Source organism: Saccopteryx bilineata, chromosome 5 (assembly GCF_036850765.1).
Source record: "Saccopteryx bilineata isolate mSacBil1 chromosome 5, mSacBil1_pri_phased_curated, whole genome shotgun sequence".
Taxonomy (NCBI): domain Eukaryota; kingdom Metazoa; phylum Chordata; class Mammalia; order Chiroptera; family Emballonuridae; genus Saccopteryx; species Saccopteryx bilineata.
Window position 1 is genome coordinate 5796741 of NC_089494.1, and position 15780 is coordinate 5812520.

Genomic DNA, 15780 nt, shown 5'->3' on the forward strand with positions numbered 1-15780 from the left:
AAAGGACTTTATATTTTTCTAAGGGGAGAAGTAGATATGGTAATGGTTCTGATAAATACATTGTGGAACAATTATATAAATGTATTATCTTTTCCACTAAGTTGAAATTTAATGTGTACGTAATTGGAATATGTAGTAAATGACAGTTTTCTAATTTGCTCAGGAAGTGAATAAAGGTCCAGCCAAAACTCTGATGGACTATTTTGGGGGAAGAAAGAATAGAACAAAGTGACTCTAAAATTTATGAAGATTAATGTAAATTAATGAAAGTTGAAGAAGGGTCTGATGGAGGAAAATTTGCTCTCTCAGTAAAAACATAATGTTATGATTATCCTAATCACTGTTTAAAATTATACTAATCACTTGACTAAAATTATAGTTCTTTTAATGTTTATGTAAAAAAGGAACCTACAATGTATAAATATAAATATTTTTCTGATCTTAAGATAGGGAAGACCTTTCTAAACTTAAAAGAAAAGAAATAAAAAATTAAGGAAATGTTATAAATAAGCCTTAAACAATATCAAGAGGCAAATGATAAGCTAGTTAAAACCAGCAAGATACACAGCAAATACATCTCCCCTATCTGGAGTGTGCTCTTATGTATATTCCATTGTCCTCAGGAGTAAACTGGGAAAAGGATATAAATAAGCAACTTAAAAATAAAGAAGTAGGAACAAATCAATAAACTTTTCAAATTTTTTTTTTAGGGTTTTTTTTTTTTTTTTGTATTTTTCTGAAGCTGGAAACGGGGAGAGACAGACAGACTCCCGCATGCGTCTGACCAGGATCCACCCGGCACGCCCACCAGGGGCGATGCTCTGCCCACCAGGGGGCGATGCTCTGCCCCTCCGGGGCGTCGCTCTATTGCGACCAGAGCCACTCGAGCGCCTGGGGCAGAGGCCAAGGAGCCATCCCCAGCGCCCGGGCCATCTTTGCTCCAATGGAGCCTTGGCTGCAGGAGGGGAAGAGAGAGACAGAGAGGAAGGAGAGGGGGAGGAGTGGAGAAGCAGATGGGCGCTTCTCCTGTGTGCCCTAGCCGGGAATCGAACCCGGGACTTCTGCATGCCAGGCCGACGCTCTACCACTGAGCCAACCGGCCAGGGCCAAAATTTTTAAACCTAACCTGTAATCAAAAATGGGAGTCGGAACAGCATCGAGGTGACACACTTCCTACCGAGTCAGATGTTTCTGAGAGCCGGGTCAGCAGCTGACTTCCTCCGCAGCTGGCAGACAGATAAAGTAGCACAGCCAGTTTTGGCCGTGTGTGTTTAAAACCCTTAAATTAATGCTACTTCTGCAGATTTGTCTTGAAATAATTAGATCTGAGTATAAATGTTTATGTTCAAAGATGTTTGTTACTGCCATTATTTTGTAATAATGACTACTAGAAATCACCTAAATATCTAACAGAAAAAAATTGGTTAGATTAATTAAGCTATTTAAAGAATGGACTACTGTGCAGTCATTTAAAGCTTTGAAAAATATGTGCAATGGAAAAGCAAGTTGCAAATTTGATGGATACAATTCCATCTTATAACAAATTTAATTGCTTTAAATAAGTGTATGTACAAGACACATTGGGTAGTATGGACAAAGGACCAGATGTACATACAAAGATACCAGCTTTTAGCAGTATCTCTTGGGAGTGGAATTATAGGTAACATCAATTCTGTTACATTTTTAAAAACAACTTTCAGAATTTTTACAGTGCTAAATTATTACAGTTATCAGGAAGAAACCGATGGGTATGCTTTTTTAAAAGTATAAAGAGAGTTGAAGTGGGATTCTTCTAGCTTGGCTGAAAGAATTGTTTACATTTCCCTAATTTAATGTTTTCACTTTTTGGATGGAGCTGAGATCCCCTGAAGCTGGGTGTTCGTGCAGACCAGCAAGTCAGGGGGCAGGCGGGCGTGAGGGCAGGCAGGCGGGCTGGCGGGCGGGCGTGCGTGAGGGCAGGCAGGCTGGCGTGCGTGCGTGAGGGCAGGCCGGCGGGCGGGCATGCGTGAGGGCAGGCAGGCTGGCGGGCGGGGCGGCGGGCGTGAGGGCAGGCAGACTGGCAGGCGTGAGGGCAGGCAGGCTGGCGGGCGGGCTGGCGGGCGTGAGGGCAGACAGGCGGGCGGGCGTGAAGGCAGGCAGGCGGGCGTGAGGGCGGGCGGGCCGGCGGGCGTGAGGGCAGGCGTGAGGGCAGGCAGGCTGGCGGGCGGGGCGGCGGGCGTGAGGGCAGGCAGACTGGCAGGCGTGAGGGCAGACAGGCTGGCGGGCGTGAGGGCCGGCGGGCGTGAGGGCAGGCAGGCTGGCGGGCGTGAGGGCGGGCGTGAGGGCGGGCGGGCGTGAGGGCAGGCGGGCTGGCGGGCGTGAGGGCAGACTGGCGGGCGTGAGGGCAGACAGGCTGGCGGGCGTGAGGGCCGGCGGGCGTGAGGGCAGGCAGGCTGGCGGGCGTGAGGGCGGGCGTGAGGGCGGGCGGGCGTGAGGGCAGGCGGGCTGGCGGGCGTGAGGGCGGGCGTGAGGGCAGGCAGGCGGGCTGACGGGCGTGAGGGCGGGCGTGAGGGCAGGCAGGCGGGCTGGCGGGCGTGAGGGCGGGCGTGAGGGCAGGCAGGCGGGCTGGCGGGCGTGAGGGCGGGCGTGAGGGCAGGCAGGCGGGCTGGCGGGCGTGAGGGCGGGCGTGAGGGCAGGCGGGCGGGCGGGCGTGAGGGCGGGCGTGAGGGCGGGCGTGAGGGCAGGCTGGCGGGCGTGAGGGCGGGCGTGAGGGCGGGCGTGAGGGCAGGCAGGCGGGCGGGCGGGCGTGAGGGCGGGCGTGAGGGCAGGCAGGCGGGCTGGCGGGCGTGAGGGCGGGCAGGCGGGCTGGCGGGCGTGAGGGCGGGCGTGAGGGCAGGCAGGCGGGCTGGCGGGCGTGAGGGCAGGCAGGCGGGCGGGCGGGCGTGAGGGCAGGCAGGCGGGCGGGCAGGCGGGCAGGCGGGCGTGAGGGCAGACAGGCTGGCGGGCGGGCAGGCGGGCGTGAGGGCAGACAGGCAGGCGGGCTGGCGGGCGTGAGGGCGGGCGTGAGGGCAGGCAGGCGGGCGGGCGGGCGTGAGGGCAGGCAGGCGGGCTGGCGGGCGTGAGGGCGGGCGTGAGGGCGGGCGTGAGGGCAGGCAGGCGGGCGGGCGGGCGTGAGGGCGGGCGTGAGGGCAGGCTGGCGGGCGTGAGGGCGGGCGTGAGGGCGGGCTGGCGGGCGTGAGGGCAGGCAGGCGGGCGGGCGTGAGGGCAGACAGGCAGGCGGGCGGGCGGGCGTGAGGGCGGGCGTGAGGGCAGGCAGGCGGGCTGGCGGGCGTGAGGGCGGGCGTGAGGGCGGGCGTGAGGGCAGGCGGGCGGGCGGGCGTGAGGGCAGGCAGGCGGGCTGGCGGGCGTGAGGGCGGGCGTGAGGGCGGGCAGGCGGGCAGGCGGGCGTGAGGGCAGGCAGGCGGGCAGGCGGGCGTGAGGGCGGGCAGGCGGGCTGGCGGGCGTGAGGGCGGGCGTGAGGGCAGGCAGGCGGGCAGGCGGGCGTGAGGGCGGGCAGGCGGGCTGGCGGGCGTGAGGGCGGGCGTGAGGGCGGGCAGGCGGGCGTGAGGGCAGACAGGCTGGCGGGCGGGCAGGCGGGCGTGAGGGCAGACAGGCAGGCGGGCGGGCGTGAGGGCAGGCAGGCGGGCGGGCGGGCGTGAGGGCAGGCAGGCGGGCGGGCAGGCGGGCAGGCGGGCGTGAGGGCAGACAGGCTGGCGGGCGGGCAGGCGGGCGTGAGGGCAGACAGGCTGGCGGGCGGGCAGGCGGGCGTGAGGGCAGACAGGCTGGCGGGTGGGCTGGCGGGCGGGCATGCGTGAGGGCAGGCAGGCTGGCGGGTGGTCGGGCGTGAGGGCAGGCAGGCGGGCGGGCGTGAGGGCGGGCAGGCTGGCGGGCGGGCAGGCGGGCGTGAGGGCGGGCGGGCGGGCGTGAGGGCAGGCAGGCTGGCGGGCGTGAGGGCGGGCAGGTGAGGGCAGGCAGGCAGGTGAGTGGGCAGGCCAGCCTGCGGGCAGCAGGCCCGTGGGCAGGTAGGCAGGCGGGCAGGCAGGCAGGCAGGGCTTCCCTGGCCCCAGGCAGCCCCTCCCGGGCTCCCTGCAGCCTCTCCGCAGCTGGGTTCGGCCAGTCAGCCCAAGGCCGTGACATTTTGTTCACAGCTCACGCCAACCCGAGGTACAAAGTCCCCTGTCATTTGCTGAGTGAAATGGATGCAGCCAACATTGAACTACAAACAAAAAGGTAACTTTAACGTACTTTTGAAGATTGAATGGTTTTTCTGGAGAAGGGGGATCTAATTTAGATCTTAAATATTCAATAATGAAAATTAAAAAGAAAAAAACAACTAGTTTATGCTAATATCTGTTTAGCAGCTGAATTTTTATAGTGAGGGTATCTTCTACTTTGAAATTATCCTCATCTGTGAGAACGAACAAAGCAATGACATAGAACTGGTCATTGCTGAGTAGGAGTTGAAGCCTGAGAAAGCTGGAGAAATCCATGAGCCTGTAGTTAGCTAAATGAATCATACCCCGGCCTATCAGGTTACTCCCTCGGTGCAAGGAGAACCTGCTGTGGAAATCAGCCCTCATATTTATGTCCTTGTGGAGAGCTGGCGTCTAGTGACAGACGACCAGAACTGGGCAAAGACCCTACCACCTGTCGGGCTTGTTGTCCGTCTTGGGCAGAAACCCAAGACCATTAAAGGGATGGTCTCAGCAATCTCTATTGAGGTCCAACCTTCGACCCCGAAGAGCTTTATTTGTTCTCCGACACGGTTGGTGGGGTATTGGGTTAGAGAAATAGATGTCAGTGGTCTTTTTGTGGACCCCAATGGCTGGTTATGTAGCAGGGATGTGTTCAACATTTTAATCATTGACTTGAAGCTGGAGAAAAAATGGCAGGTAGATTGAATGGCAAACCAAGATGAAAAGAAATCTCAGTAAAAATCAAGACACTAAAAATATAAACACTTAAAATTAAACTATCTTAAGCGTAAAAAAACCCTGCATGAGTGGTGTGGCTTAGCAGTTGGTGTAAAACACACACACACACACACACACACACACACACACCAAGAGGTTTCAATCAGGTGGTCATCAGCAAAGCTCATGCTGTCTTTGACGGCACTAATAGAATGTGTCAGAAGTACCTGATGGGTGGCGATAGCCTCGTCCAGCCCTCCATTGGTCCATCTGCCTGGAGTAGAGTGTTTGGCACGGTACCCCAAGGCTGCTGAGGGCCTTTGACCCGGGCAGGAGACTCAGGAGGGTCATGAGATCAACATCAGGACCCAGTGGAAGGAAGGATGAATTAGAAATTTGTTAATCTGACACTTGACTTATTAGGGGCAGGTTCCTAGCATTTTGTTCATAATTATAATCTCAGGATTGGAAGATTTGCAGTGTCAGTACTCAGAGCAGCGTTGCATGGTGCACTTTAAAGCTCACCTTGCTTGGAGTTCACAGTAGCAGAGCTGCAAGTTTGCTGTTCATTCAAAACTGAAATGAGTCCTCTTGGAGCATGGAAGAAAATGATGTTAATTCTAATTAGGTGGAATGGAGAATTTACTTATATTGTAAAGCAACTATTTTTGGTTTGAGATGGAACCATGTTTGTTATAAAAAGACATAGCATTTACATATTTTTTATGCCTCTTTAAAGGGCAGAGTGTGATTCTACGAACAATAATTTTGAATTGCATCTCCACCTGGGCCCTCATTATCATTTCTTCAATGGGGCCCTGCACCCAATAGTCTCTCAAACAGAAAGCGTGTGGGATTTAACTTTTGACAAAAGAAAAACTTTAGGAGATCTTCGACAATCAATATTTCAGGTAATTTGGCGGCACTTCCTCTTAATTTAGATATTAAGGTCCATCTCAGACTGGACTCTTCTTTTCAAAAAATCCCTTTTAAGATACAATTATGTTTCAAAGCTGCTTAGGAAAACCCTGCGTCTCCAGCTCTGTAGAGGGAGGGGCCCGATGTCCCCCTGGCTGGTAAGTCTCTTAGGGAGGCTTCTCTGTGTGGGCCTTGCAGCCCGGCCAGGGGCTGCTTGGGCAGAATCAGCGGAGTGTTTTATCTGGGGAGAGACGGAGTGCAGGGTTAGATTTTGAAAAATAAATATAAGAATTGTTCTTAAAGGGAATGAAGAGATAAAGGTGGGCGTGCTGCCTGAAACCAAGAACTGCTGAACAACAGGAGCGAGCTCTCCTACCTTTCAGTGCAGAAGAGGGTTTGCTAGTAAGATTGCTAAGTGGAGGAAAGTGTCTGCTGGTTTCTAGTAAAAACAACCTTCTAATCGTTGTTTCCAGATAATTTACACAGTTGTGTTTTAATGACACTGACCACGGTGCTCTTTATTTTACTCCTAGTGCTTTCATATTAATGACATCATTTGGTTCTTCCACTTGTGGGAGCCAGCGCAGTAGCCCCTTCAAGATGAATCAGTTGTGACTGGCCGTGGTCAGGCTCCTGGTTAGTGGTGGGACAAGGACTCCAGTCCTGGTCTCCCCACTCTCTATTTGCATTTAATCACACAGCTGCACCCCAAGGAAAAGGGAGGTAGAAAATGTAAGCTTTTTTTTTTTTAAAAAAGAAATGTTTTCTGAAAAACTGTATCAGTTACCAAAACTATTAGCTTTTTTATGATTTTCCTCTTGTACAAAGAAAAGCAGGCCAATTTCTTTTTAAACTTTAGTTGATTTAAGGATATTTAAATATTGGATCAGCATTGGGATTTCTAAAATTGTTTAATATCTCTGAACTTTTGCATTAAAAGTTCATTTCTGGCCTGACCTGTGGTGGCACAGTGGATAAAGCGTCGACCTGGAAATGCTGAGGTTGCCGGTTCGAAACCCTGGGCTTGCCTGGTCAAGGCACATATGGGAGTTGATGCTTCCAGCTCCTCCTCCCTGTCTCTCTCTCCTCTCTCTCTCTCTCCTCTCTAAAATGAATAAATAAAAAAAATTAAAAAAAAAAAAAAAAGTTCATTTCTGAGCCAATTCTGGCAGTGTTGATATAGGTGGAGTCAGGAATCTGACCCAACTAGGGTGACATTAGGTGACAAGTAAAAAGGACCTTTAAGTGCACATCTGTTACCTTAGAAGTGGCCCTGAAGTTGACACAGTTAATCACTTGTAAACATGAAGTTCCTCTTTGAGAAACCTGCCGTGTGGCGTGTGGAGAGACTGTAGGGTCTCATCTTTATGGGTGATGTCATTTTGGTGAGGTGACCACAGTCCCCGGAGTCTTGGATCTACAAACTTAAAAAACAAACTTCTGGTAATCTTTTACACTTCTTAAATTTACACTGGGAGACATTTTTTTCAGGTAATGAGAATATTAGTGTTAGAGCTGTGCTGCTTTTGCCTGAACAGCACTAATTAAACAAAGCATTTCTGCTGTTTCAGACAGATCCTGGGGCGGGCATGCTGATGAATTTACCTCTGCTAGGAGTGGTCTCCCAGAGTTTCTGTAGAATGGTTAGATGGTCCCTGTGCTCTTTGTGTATGCCAGGACCTTCCCGTCTCTGGTGGATGAGGTTAAATAATTCAACAAGGAGTGCTGTCTTTTTTCCTCACTTCCGGTGTTGGTGGGGGTGGGATATTCATTTGTTTGCTCTCTGTAGCCTCCACATATGTAAAGTAAATTGGCACATTGCTCTTGTTATTTAACCTAGAGATGTGATATATGTTACTTTTCCTTGTTTTCTTTTCTTTTATAAATATTTTGTAGTTGTTGGACTTCTGGGAAGGAGACATGGTTCTTAGTGTTGCAAAGTTTGTACCAGCCGGACTTCACGTCTACCAGACACTTGATGGTGAGATAAGAGTGAGACACAGTAAATCATTTTGTTTCTTTGTGATTTTTGTGGGGCTCACCTGTGATTCACTGTTTTTGGCCATCCTCTCCCCCTTCACGCTGCTTTCTTAACCATGTAATTTATCCATCTTAGAAAGTGTCCAATGTATGTAACATGAAATTCTGTTAACATGGAAAAATTTTATATTTTCTGAAATTAAGGCTGCCTCTCTACCAAATTAATTTTTTATAAGGCTTTGCAATTTTTTTTATATTACCATAAGTATCTGAGCAAAATGATTTGAAACCCTTTAACTCTTATAACTTGATTTTTTTACCCAGCTCTTAGCTTCACATTTTGCAGCAAAACAAACAAATGTACTTCCAAGCTTAAAAGTATGTACTTCCTTTAAATAACAAGACGGTCATAACAGCTGTCCTAGTGGTCAGAGTTATTTGGGAATTCACTGTGCCAAATACTGAGATACATGTTTTATGTAAACTATCTCATTTAATTGTCACAAAATCCCTGTACCCCCACTTTATACACGAGCAGACTGACGCGTAGAGACATGAAGTACACAAGGACATGACAGATAATTACTGGGACCTGGGTTAAGCATTACTCCCCTTCACAGTGCCCAGTACGATGGCCCTTCTATTCACAAAGCTTATATAGCACCGGGGGAAATGCTTACCTAAAATGGAAGAAACAAACTGAAGAGTGTGATGGAGGGAATAAAGATAAAAATAATATTAATATAATAAACATAGTTACTATGTTTTCTTAATTTTCCTTAACTGATTTAAAAAAAAAAATTAAGTGTGTCAGCTCTGTTTCTAAGTTATTTTTAATTGTCGGGATGAACGGTCTCACCGATGATGTCATCCTCCTAGGAGACGACCTGACACTGTGTGAGATTGGAATTGCTGACGAGGAGAACATCTTTGTGTGGAATGGAGTAGAGGTAAAAAGGATTAAAGAAACATTCATGATTGTTGTGGAGTTTTTAAAGCCATTGTTATGAAATTTTATTCAGCATATGCAAAGGCAATTAGATATTAGAAAACTAGTGAAATAGTTAATAAATTTCAGGTCCAGTCCATTAGTGGTTGTGTGTTAGAGAGATTTACTGAGCGCCCCACTGTGCCAGTCTGTGTGCCAGATGGCCAGAACAGAGACGCAGGCTTCGTGGTGCGGTTGCCATGATGCAGGGCCCAGTGGGGGGTGCGCATGGTCCCCTGGGAGCTCAGAGGGGGCGGACAGCCGCGGAGCTGCGGAGTGGCTGAGCGCAGTGGATTCCTAAGTCTGGGGCGGACAGGACCAGCTCAGCCACTCAGTGCCCTGGCCTGTCCCGTATTTCCCAGGCTTCGTTACTGCCACCGAGGACTCCCCCATCTCTGTCCCCACTCCAGATTTCTCTTCTAAAAAATAAAAGGCAACTAAGAAAGTTTCAAAAGAAAAATTTTGCTTTTCTGATACTTAAAAGACATTTGTGAAAACTTGATTTTACTTGAATAAAAAACGAGAATTACCCTACAAGAGGAGTCTTTACTATGTTATCACGCTGACTGACTTTTGACAAGTGTAACCTGTGCTGACGGTTGTGTCGCGGTGGCTGCAGGTGGGCGGAGTCCGGATTGCGACGGGCCGCGACTGTGAACCGCTGCTTCTGAATGTTCTCCACCTGGCGGCGGGCGGCGCGGGGTGCGGGCGGCTGGCGGAGGCGCCGCGCGTCTTCCCGGCCGACGCGGAGCTGGGCGCTGTGCTCGCGGCCCTGGCCATCCCTGCGGGAGCCGTCTCCATCTGCGGGACGGAGACCGCGGCTGAGGACGGCTGGCTCGCCGTCCCCGAGGAGGGCTTGCGGAAGACGTTCAGGGAGCAGGGCCTCCGAGACGGGAGCTCCATTCTGGTGCAGGAGCCCACGACCGAAGGAAGCAGGTGACTGGCTAAAAAGAGGATTTTTTAGTTATTTAAATCACTGTCTCTTAGAACTCTAAAGCTTTACTTTAATAAGAATTAAATGGGTTTTTTTTTTAATTCTGGACATTTTGTTTTGCATGTTGTAAGTAGGAATGATCTAGGTTGGGCAAGTTGGGGGAAAATGTAATGTGACTTTTTTTGTAAGTGTGATAACTGAGTAATGTAGGCATAGAGAGATGCAGTCCAGGTGAGCTGGTGATGAAAGAAACTCCTATCTGAGGAACGCTGATTCTAAAGCTGAAGGCACTTTCACAGAGAAAGTTCCTGAGGTTTTTTATGAGGATATTAAGGTCATGGCCAGAATGACCTGTGTGCCATGAGAATCCCATAGGCGATTCAGTTTTTCATCATAGCCCCTTTATGCCTCTAGGGGTCCTCCCAGCTGCCCCGGTGTGAAGTCACATGGGGCATTATGCCCTTGATTCCTTAGGTCGCATTTGGAACCCAGAAATGCTGCTTCTCTTCATTTTTGTTATCTGTGATTGACAGTATATTATGTCAGTTTCTATAGTCATTGTCATACATTGTACCCCCCCCCCAAGTTTCCATATATTGGGGACTTTAGGTTACAGACAGTGAAAGAGCGCCTGCGTATCAGTGAGTGCCATGAACACGCTGGGTCCCAGAGCCTGTGCCGCTTCTGATGGTGGCTGCCCCAACGGTGGCTTTGACTCGGGGCGGAGCACGTGGGCGCTGCTTGTTTTGTGTAGATCTGTCACTGTTGCTCTTTGACAGGCATTTTCCAACACTTTTTTCCCTACCGGGTGTATGTAATTAAAATTTCATTATGTGTCGATATTTTAAAGGTGATATACATTTATTAGGACTTGGGAAGTCCCAGGCATGAAGACAGGAGACTGAGAACAGTGTCCCTGCACCTCCTGCGTAGTGTCAGTCGCTGTTAGCTTTCCTGCTTGAGCTCAGAGAATTGGTTTTTTGTTTTGAAGGTTTTTTCTTTTTGAGCATAGTGATTATTTTGTAGATAGTTCTGTTCTGCTTTCCCGTGTGGAGTCTCACAGCCCTCGTTCCATGGCTGCAGAGAAACCTCTGTTGATGTTCCGGTTTAGCTCCCTGGGAGGGAGGACCTGTAGTGGGCAGGGGCCAGGACAGCACTCCGGGGCCAGCGCTTCTTTCCAGCGTCATCACGTCCTGTCAGTGTGCCCGCGGGCTGCTCACTTCATCCCTCTGCTCAGTGTCTCTGTAAAGTGCGGGTCCTAATTAGTACCAGCTTCACAGAGTTGGAAGATTTGGAAGAGTTAAGTGCTTACAAAGGATAAGCAACACACAGTTAAGTGTTGATTATCATAGATAGCTTCATCATGGTCATTGTCATTGTCATCGTTGTCATTGTCATCATCATCCAGCTTTTCACTATTTTAAGGTTGGCTTCAGGGAACATCTTTGTGCTTAAAACGTGGCTGTGTGTAGGACTGCTAACTTAAGGTGGAGTGCAGAGAGGATAACTGGAATAGAGGGGAGACTTGTGGGTCAGGGCTCTGACTGCCTCCCCCAAGAGGACTTCTCGGGCCCCCTTTGTGCCTTCCTCAGGACCCTGTACTCCTCCCCGGGAGAGCTTTGTTAGAACAGCTGCTCCACTGTTGTCTGCCTTCACAGACGAGCACTCTAGAATCAAGACACAAATACACAGTGTGCATGACAGAGCGGCCCCTTCGCTGTGGCTCTTTGATGCAGTGTTAGTTGGCCCAATACCTGGCTGTCCTGTCACTCAGCTCAGGGGAGTCCTGTGCTGGGCTCCGGCCCAGCTGCTCTCTGAAGGCCTCGGGATTCCAGTGTTCAGTTCCAACAGCTCTTTGCAAAGTGTGGCAACAAAATGTCAAAGTCAAAGAATATTTGGAGTAGTGAACATAGACTCCATAGAGTACTGCCTCACACTACTCTAAAAAGATAGCTTGCATATAGCCAGCTCAGTACAAGCTGGTCACCTTTAATCACATTAAGGGACACATGCTGAATTTTAGAAGTGGTACCTAAGAAAACATTGATTTTCTGATCCTTCCTTGTTCATAAAAGTGCTGTGTAATGACACATTTTTTAAAACATCTTTTTACCTACAGTTTGTTGATCAAGCAAGGGAACTGGATCACCAGTGAGAATGAGGTGGACTGGGTCCAAGTTAAAAATTTCTGTCACTCAGAGTCCGAAGAGGAGCAAGTTAGAATATCGACCACTGTTAACACAGTGAGTAGATTATAATTAAAGTTTGGTTGACAGTGTTTTAGTTCACAGAATTTTATTTAGAAAGGTATAGTTTATTCTTTCAGAAAAGTCTCAGTAGACTTCAAAATCTTAAGAAATCAATGTTTTATTTATTTTTTATAAAATTCTTTACTTTTCCAAATGTAATACAATGTTTTATTTTTAACATTTGATTATTGCTTGTTTACCTATTATTAACCCTTGGCATATCCCAAGAAAATATGTGCCTTCTTATTCTCCAAAGCCTAGAATTAGAATGTGGGAGTTAGCTTTTAATTAGTACCTGGAATCCTCCAGCTTTGTCACCAAATATATACTGCTACATCAAAATACAAATCTATATTAAATTTATCAAAATATGAAATGCTATTTTCAAGGATCTTTTTGGTATTTTCAATATGTTTATATATGTTTTGTTTTTGTGTTGTGTTGTTTTTGTTTTCTTAAGCTTAACTGAAATTGCTACATTATACCCTGTGCTCTATATAAAGCCAGAGCCAATATATTTTTTTAAAGATTTAATTGATTTTACAGAGAGAAAGGGTGGGGACAGAAAAATATCAGCTCATAGTTGCTTCACTTGAGTTGTTCATTGCTTGTTTGTTGTATGTGCCTTGACCTGGCAAGCCCAGGGTTTCGAACCGGCGACCTCGGCATTCCAGGTTGATGCTTTATCCACTGTGCCACCACAGGTCAGGCTAAAGCCAAATTCTTAAAAGGGATTCCTTCAGTCTTCCATTTGAAGACTGTGATATTGGTCCTGAAACATTATTTCAGAAAGCATATTTTTATATATATAAGTAGTCTCAATTCATTAAGTTTTTTTTCTATAACATTAAAAGAAACATTAGAATGATTTCTTTTCTATGAGTATTATAATTTCTTAAGGTGCAATAATACTTGTTGGGACAGTAAAGGGACACCTGCTTCCCTTACCCTGAGTGGGAGACTGGTAAAGGCTCTGACCCTTTTTCGCCCCGTGTGGTGCATGGTGGAAGGTCACAGTGGATCTCTGATGTCACTTTTACCCCGACATGGCCACAGTTGTGTGCCCTAGAGGCAATTAGCCTAAACTAAAAAGGAAAAAGAAAAACAGCTCTAAAAGTAATTTAAATAGTCACTCTAAATAGTGCCTTTGGATTAGTATTGTACATTTTTATATTATTTATGCTTTATTGGCACTGAATTCATCATTCTTAACATAAAAAAGATATGATCACCTGAAATTTATTTGGCCTTACCAAAAGTTTAGTAGTTTTTTAATTTTTAATTTTTCTAGCTGGAATTGTTTCTCTGGTTTTTTGTAGGAATCCTTTCTGTTGCAATTAACATCACTTCGGTAAAAACTTTTAAGATGTAAGTTGTTTATTTTAACTTTGTAGAAGAGAAAATGAATTTCAGTGATGGAAAATATTTTTTTCGAATAGGCTAAAACTGTCTCAATTCAGGTAATCAATAACTCTGTCTGTGTGCACACACTGACCGTCTCCATTTTCTCCGTCTCCCATTGTTTTCAACTTATATGCGGTCATTAGTCTGTTTCTCTATTTTAGGTGGTGTTTGATATTCGAATTAAAGCCATAAAGGAATTAAAATTAATGAAGGAACTAGGTAATCATTTATGTTTGCTCTTGGGTGTTTTTTGGTTCAATTTAGTTATGTTTTGGTTTATAATTGAGAAAAATTATGGGAGAGTACAAAAATAATTTAGGGGAAACTCATGCACCTACCACCCAAAATGGACAGATGTTAACATTCCGCCTTGTGTTTGTTTTTGTTTGAAACATTGCAGAGTCTTCTGTATCCTCCTCCTCAGACCTCCTCCCTCCCCTCCCCAGATGCAGCCAGTGTATCTGGTCTGGGTATGTGTCCAGTCCGTGTATTCATGTTATATACATGTTATGCTTCCGTATGTGTTTATTGTATATTGTGTTTTTACATCTACATAAATTATCGTACTATTCACTTGGCAGATAGTCTTATTGAGGTGTAATTTACCGTCAGACACACGGTAGAGTATAGTTCAGTGATTATTAGCACCTCGAGTTGTGCAGCCATCACCGTAATTGAGCTTTAGAACATCTGCATAACTCCGAACGATCTCTCCTTCCTGTTTGCATGCCGAGCCCCTGACAGCCGCTGCTCTCCCTTCTGTCTGTCCAGATTGGCTTTTCTGCACAGTTCCTGTAAATGGAGCCATGTCCTTTGTTGTCTTTTGTATCTGACTCCTTTCCCTTTGCATTCTATTTTTGGCTCATCCGTGATTCTAGCCTGCATCAGTAATGTGTCCCTTTTTACTGTGCTGACTGGTGTCCCACTGTATGAATAGAACACATTTTGTTTATCACCAGCTGATTAATCCATTCACTTTTGGCTTTTATGAATAGTGTGCTATTCACGTTGTCTTTGTGTAGACATGTGTTTTTGTTCTCTTGGGTAGATATACATACAGGGTTGGAAATTGCTGGGTCAAATAGCAAATTTGTGTTTAGCTTTCTAAGAAACTGCCACACTATTTTCCAAAGTGGCTGAACCAGCACTGTGTCAGGGATATGGTTTCTCTGTATCCTTGGCAATAGTTGTAATTGTATTTTTGATTGTAGCCATTCTAGTAACTATGAATTGGTAACATGGTATGTCTAATTGCATTCCCCTTATGCAGTGATGGTGAGTGCTGTTGATATGCTTATTATCTGTTTGTGTATCCTAAGGATTCCATTAAAAAGCTACTAGAAAGAATGAGTTTAGCAGGAACTCAAATCAATATACAAAAACCCATTGTATGCTTACTCACAACAAAAACAAAAGAAAAATAAAATTAGGAAAACACTTAGAACAAGATATCATGCAGTACTTGGGGCTAAATTTAACAAAATGTGTGTAAGACCTGTACACTGAAAACTAGCAAACATTGCTGTAAAAGATGTAAGACCTGAATAAATGGAGCAATGTGCCATGTTCTTGGGAGGGAAGACACAATATTGTTATGTAAGAGGCTAATTCTCCCAAAATTAATTTATAGCTTAAGTGAAATCTCACTCAATCCTAGCAGGATTTTTGTTGGCGGTGGTGGTGGTGAAAACTGGCAAGCTGACTTATTTATGTGGAAATGCAGATAACCTCAGCAGCGCACCAATCTGGGAAGAATTCTACTGTCTGATTTCAAGACTTCCTACTGTAAAGTTGTGTGGTTGAGACAGTAGTGTGTTGGCATACGAGTGACACGGAGATGAGACCGGGCCAGCAGGCTGCGGTGGCGCACAGACTGGGCCCCAAGTGGTGACCTGTTTCTGTACAGCCAGTGAGCTAACAAGAGTTTGCACACTTTAAAAGAGCCCCTTTATGAAGAATGTGCCACAGTGTTCATAACTAGTTTTTGAAGCCTCATACACACCAGAGCTACCCTGAGAATCCAGAACCGGTACATACATCTTTAGCCAGCTGACTTGCAGCAGAATGCCAGGGCATTTCCATGGGAAAGCAGTACAGTTCAGCGGAAGTGCTGGACCCCGCCGACAGCCACAAACGGGAAAGGACTCCAGCTTTGCCTTAGGTCATACAAAAACCAGATTCAAACTGGATTACAGGCCTAATGGAAAAACCTAAAGCTAACATTGCTGGGAGAAAAATTGCTGTTACTTTTGTCATAAGGAAACGATTTTTTTTAGACAACTCAAAAAGTATAAACCATGAAAGAGAAAACTAATAAATTGGACTACCTCAAAATTTAGAACTTCTGTTCTTCAAAAGACATTTGAAAAGACAAGC

General features: G+C 47.0%; 1 protein-coding gene across 8 annotated transcripts in view; it reads left to right on the forward strand.

Moving 5' to 3' along the window:
• Positions 1-15780, forward strand: part of USP40 (ubiquitin specific peptidase 40) — a 75727-nt gene that overhangs the window by 24784 nt on the left and 35163 nt on the right. For 5 of the 8 annotated variants that reach the window (XR_010731849.1, XM_066278860.1, XM_066278863.1 and 2 more), the window contains 7 exons: positions 4167-4248; positions 5671-5842; positions 7746-7830; positions 8709-8779; positions 9437-9753; positions 11871-11994; positions 13566-13623. Coding sequence is in view for 6 of the 8 variants with exons in the window: in XM_066278860.1 (XP_066134957.1) it covers positions 4167-4248; positions 5671-5842; positions 7746-7830; positions 8709-8779; positions 9437-9753; positions 11871-11994; positions 13566-13623 (909 nt within the window). In the remaining 2 variants the exon portion in view is untranslated. Of the gene's footprint in view, positions 1-4166; positions 4249-5670; positions 5843-7745; positions 7831-8708; positions 8780-9436; positions 9754-11870; positions 11995-13565; positions 13624-13822; positions 13875-15780 lie in introns of those variants that run through there. The other 3 variants (XM_066278865.1, XM_066278866.1, XM_066278868.1) reach the window with 3 other exon arrangements.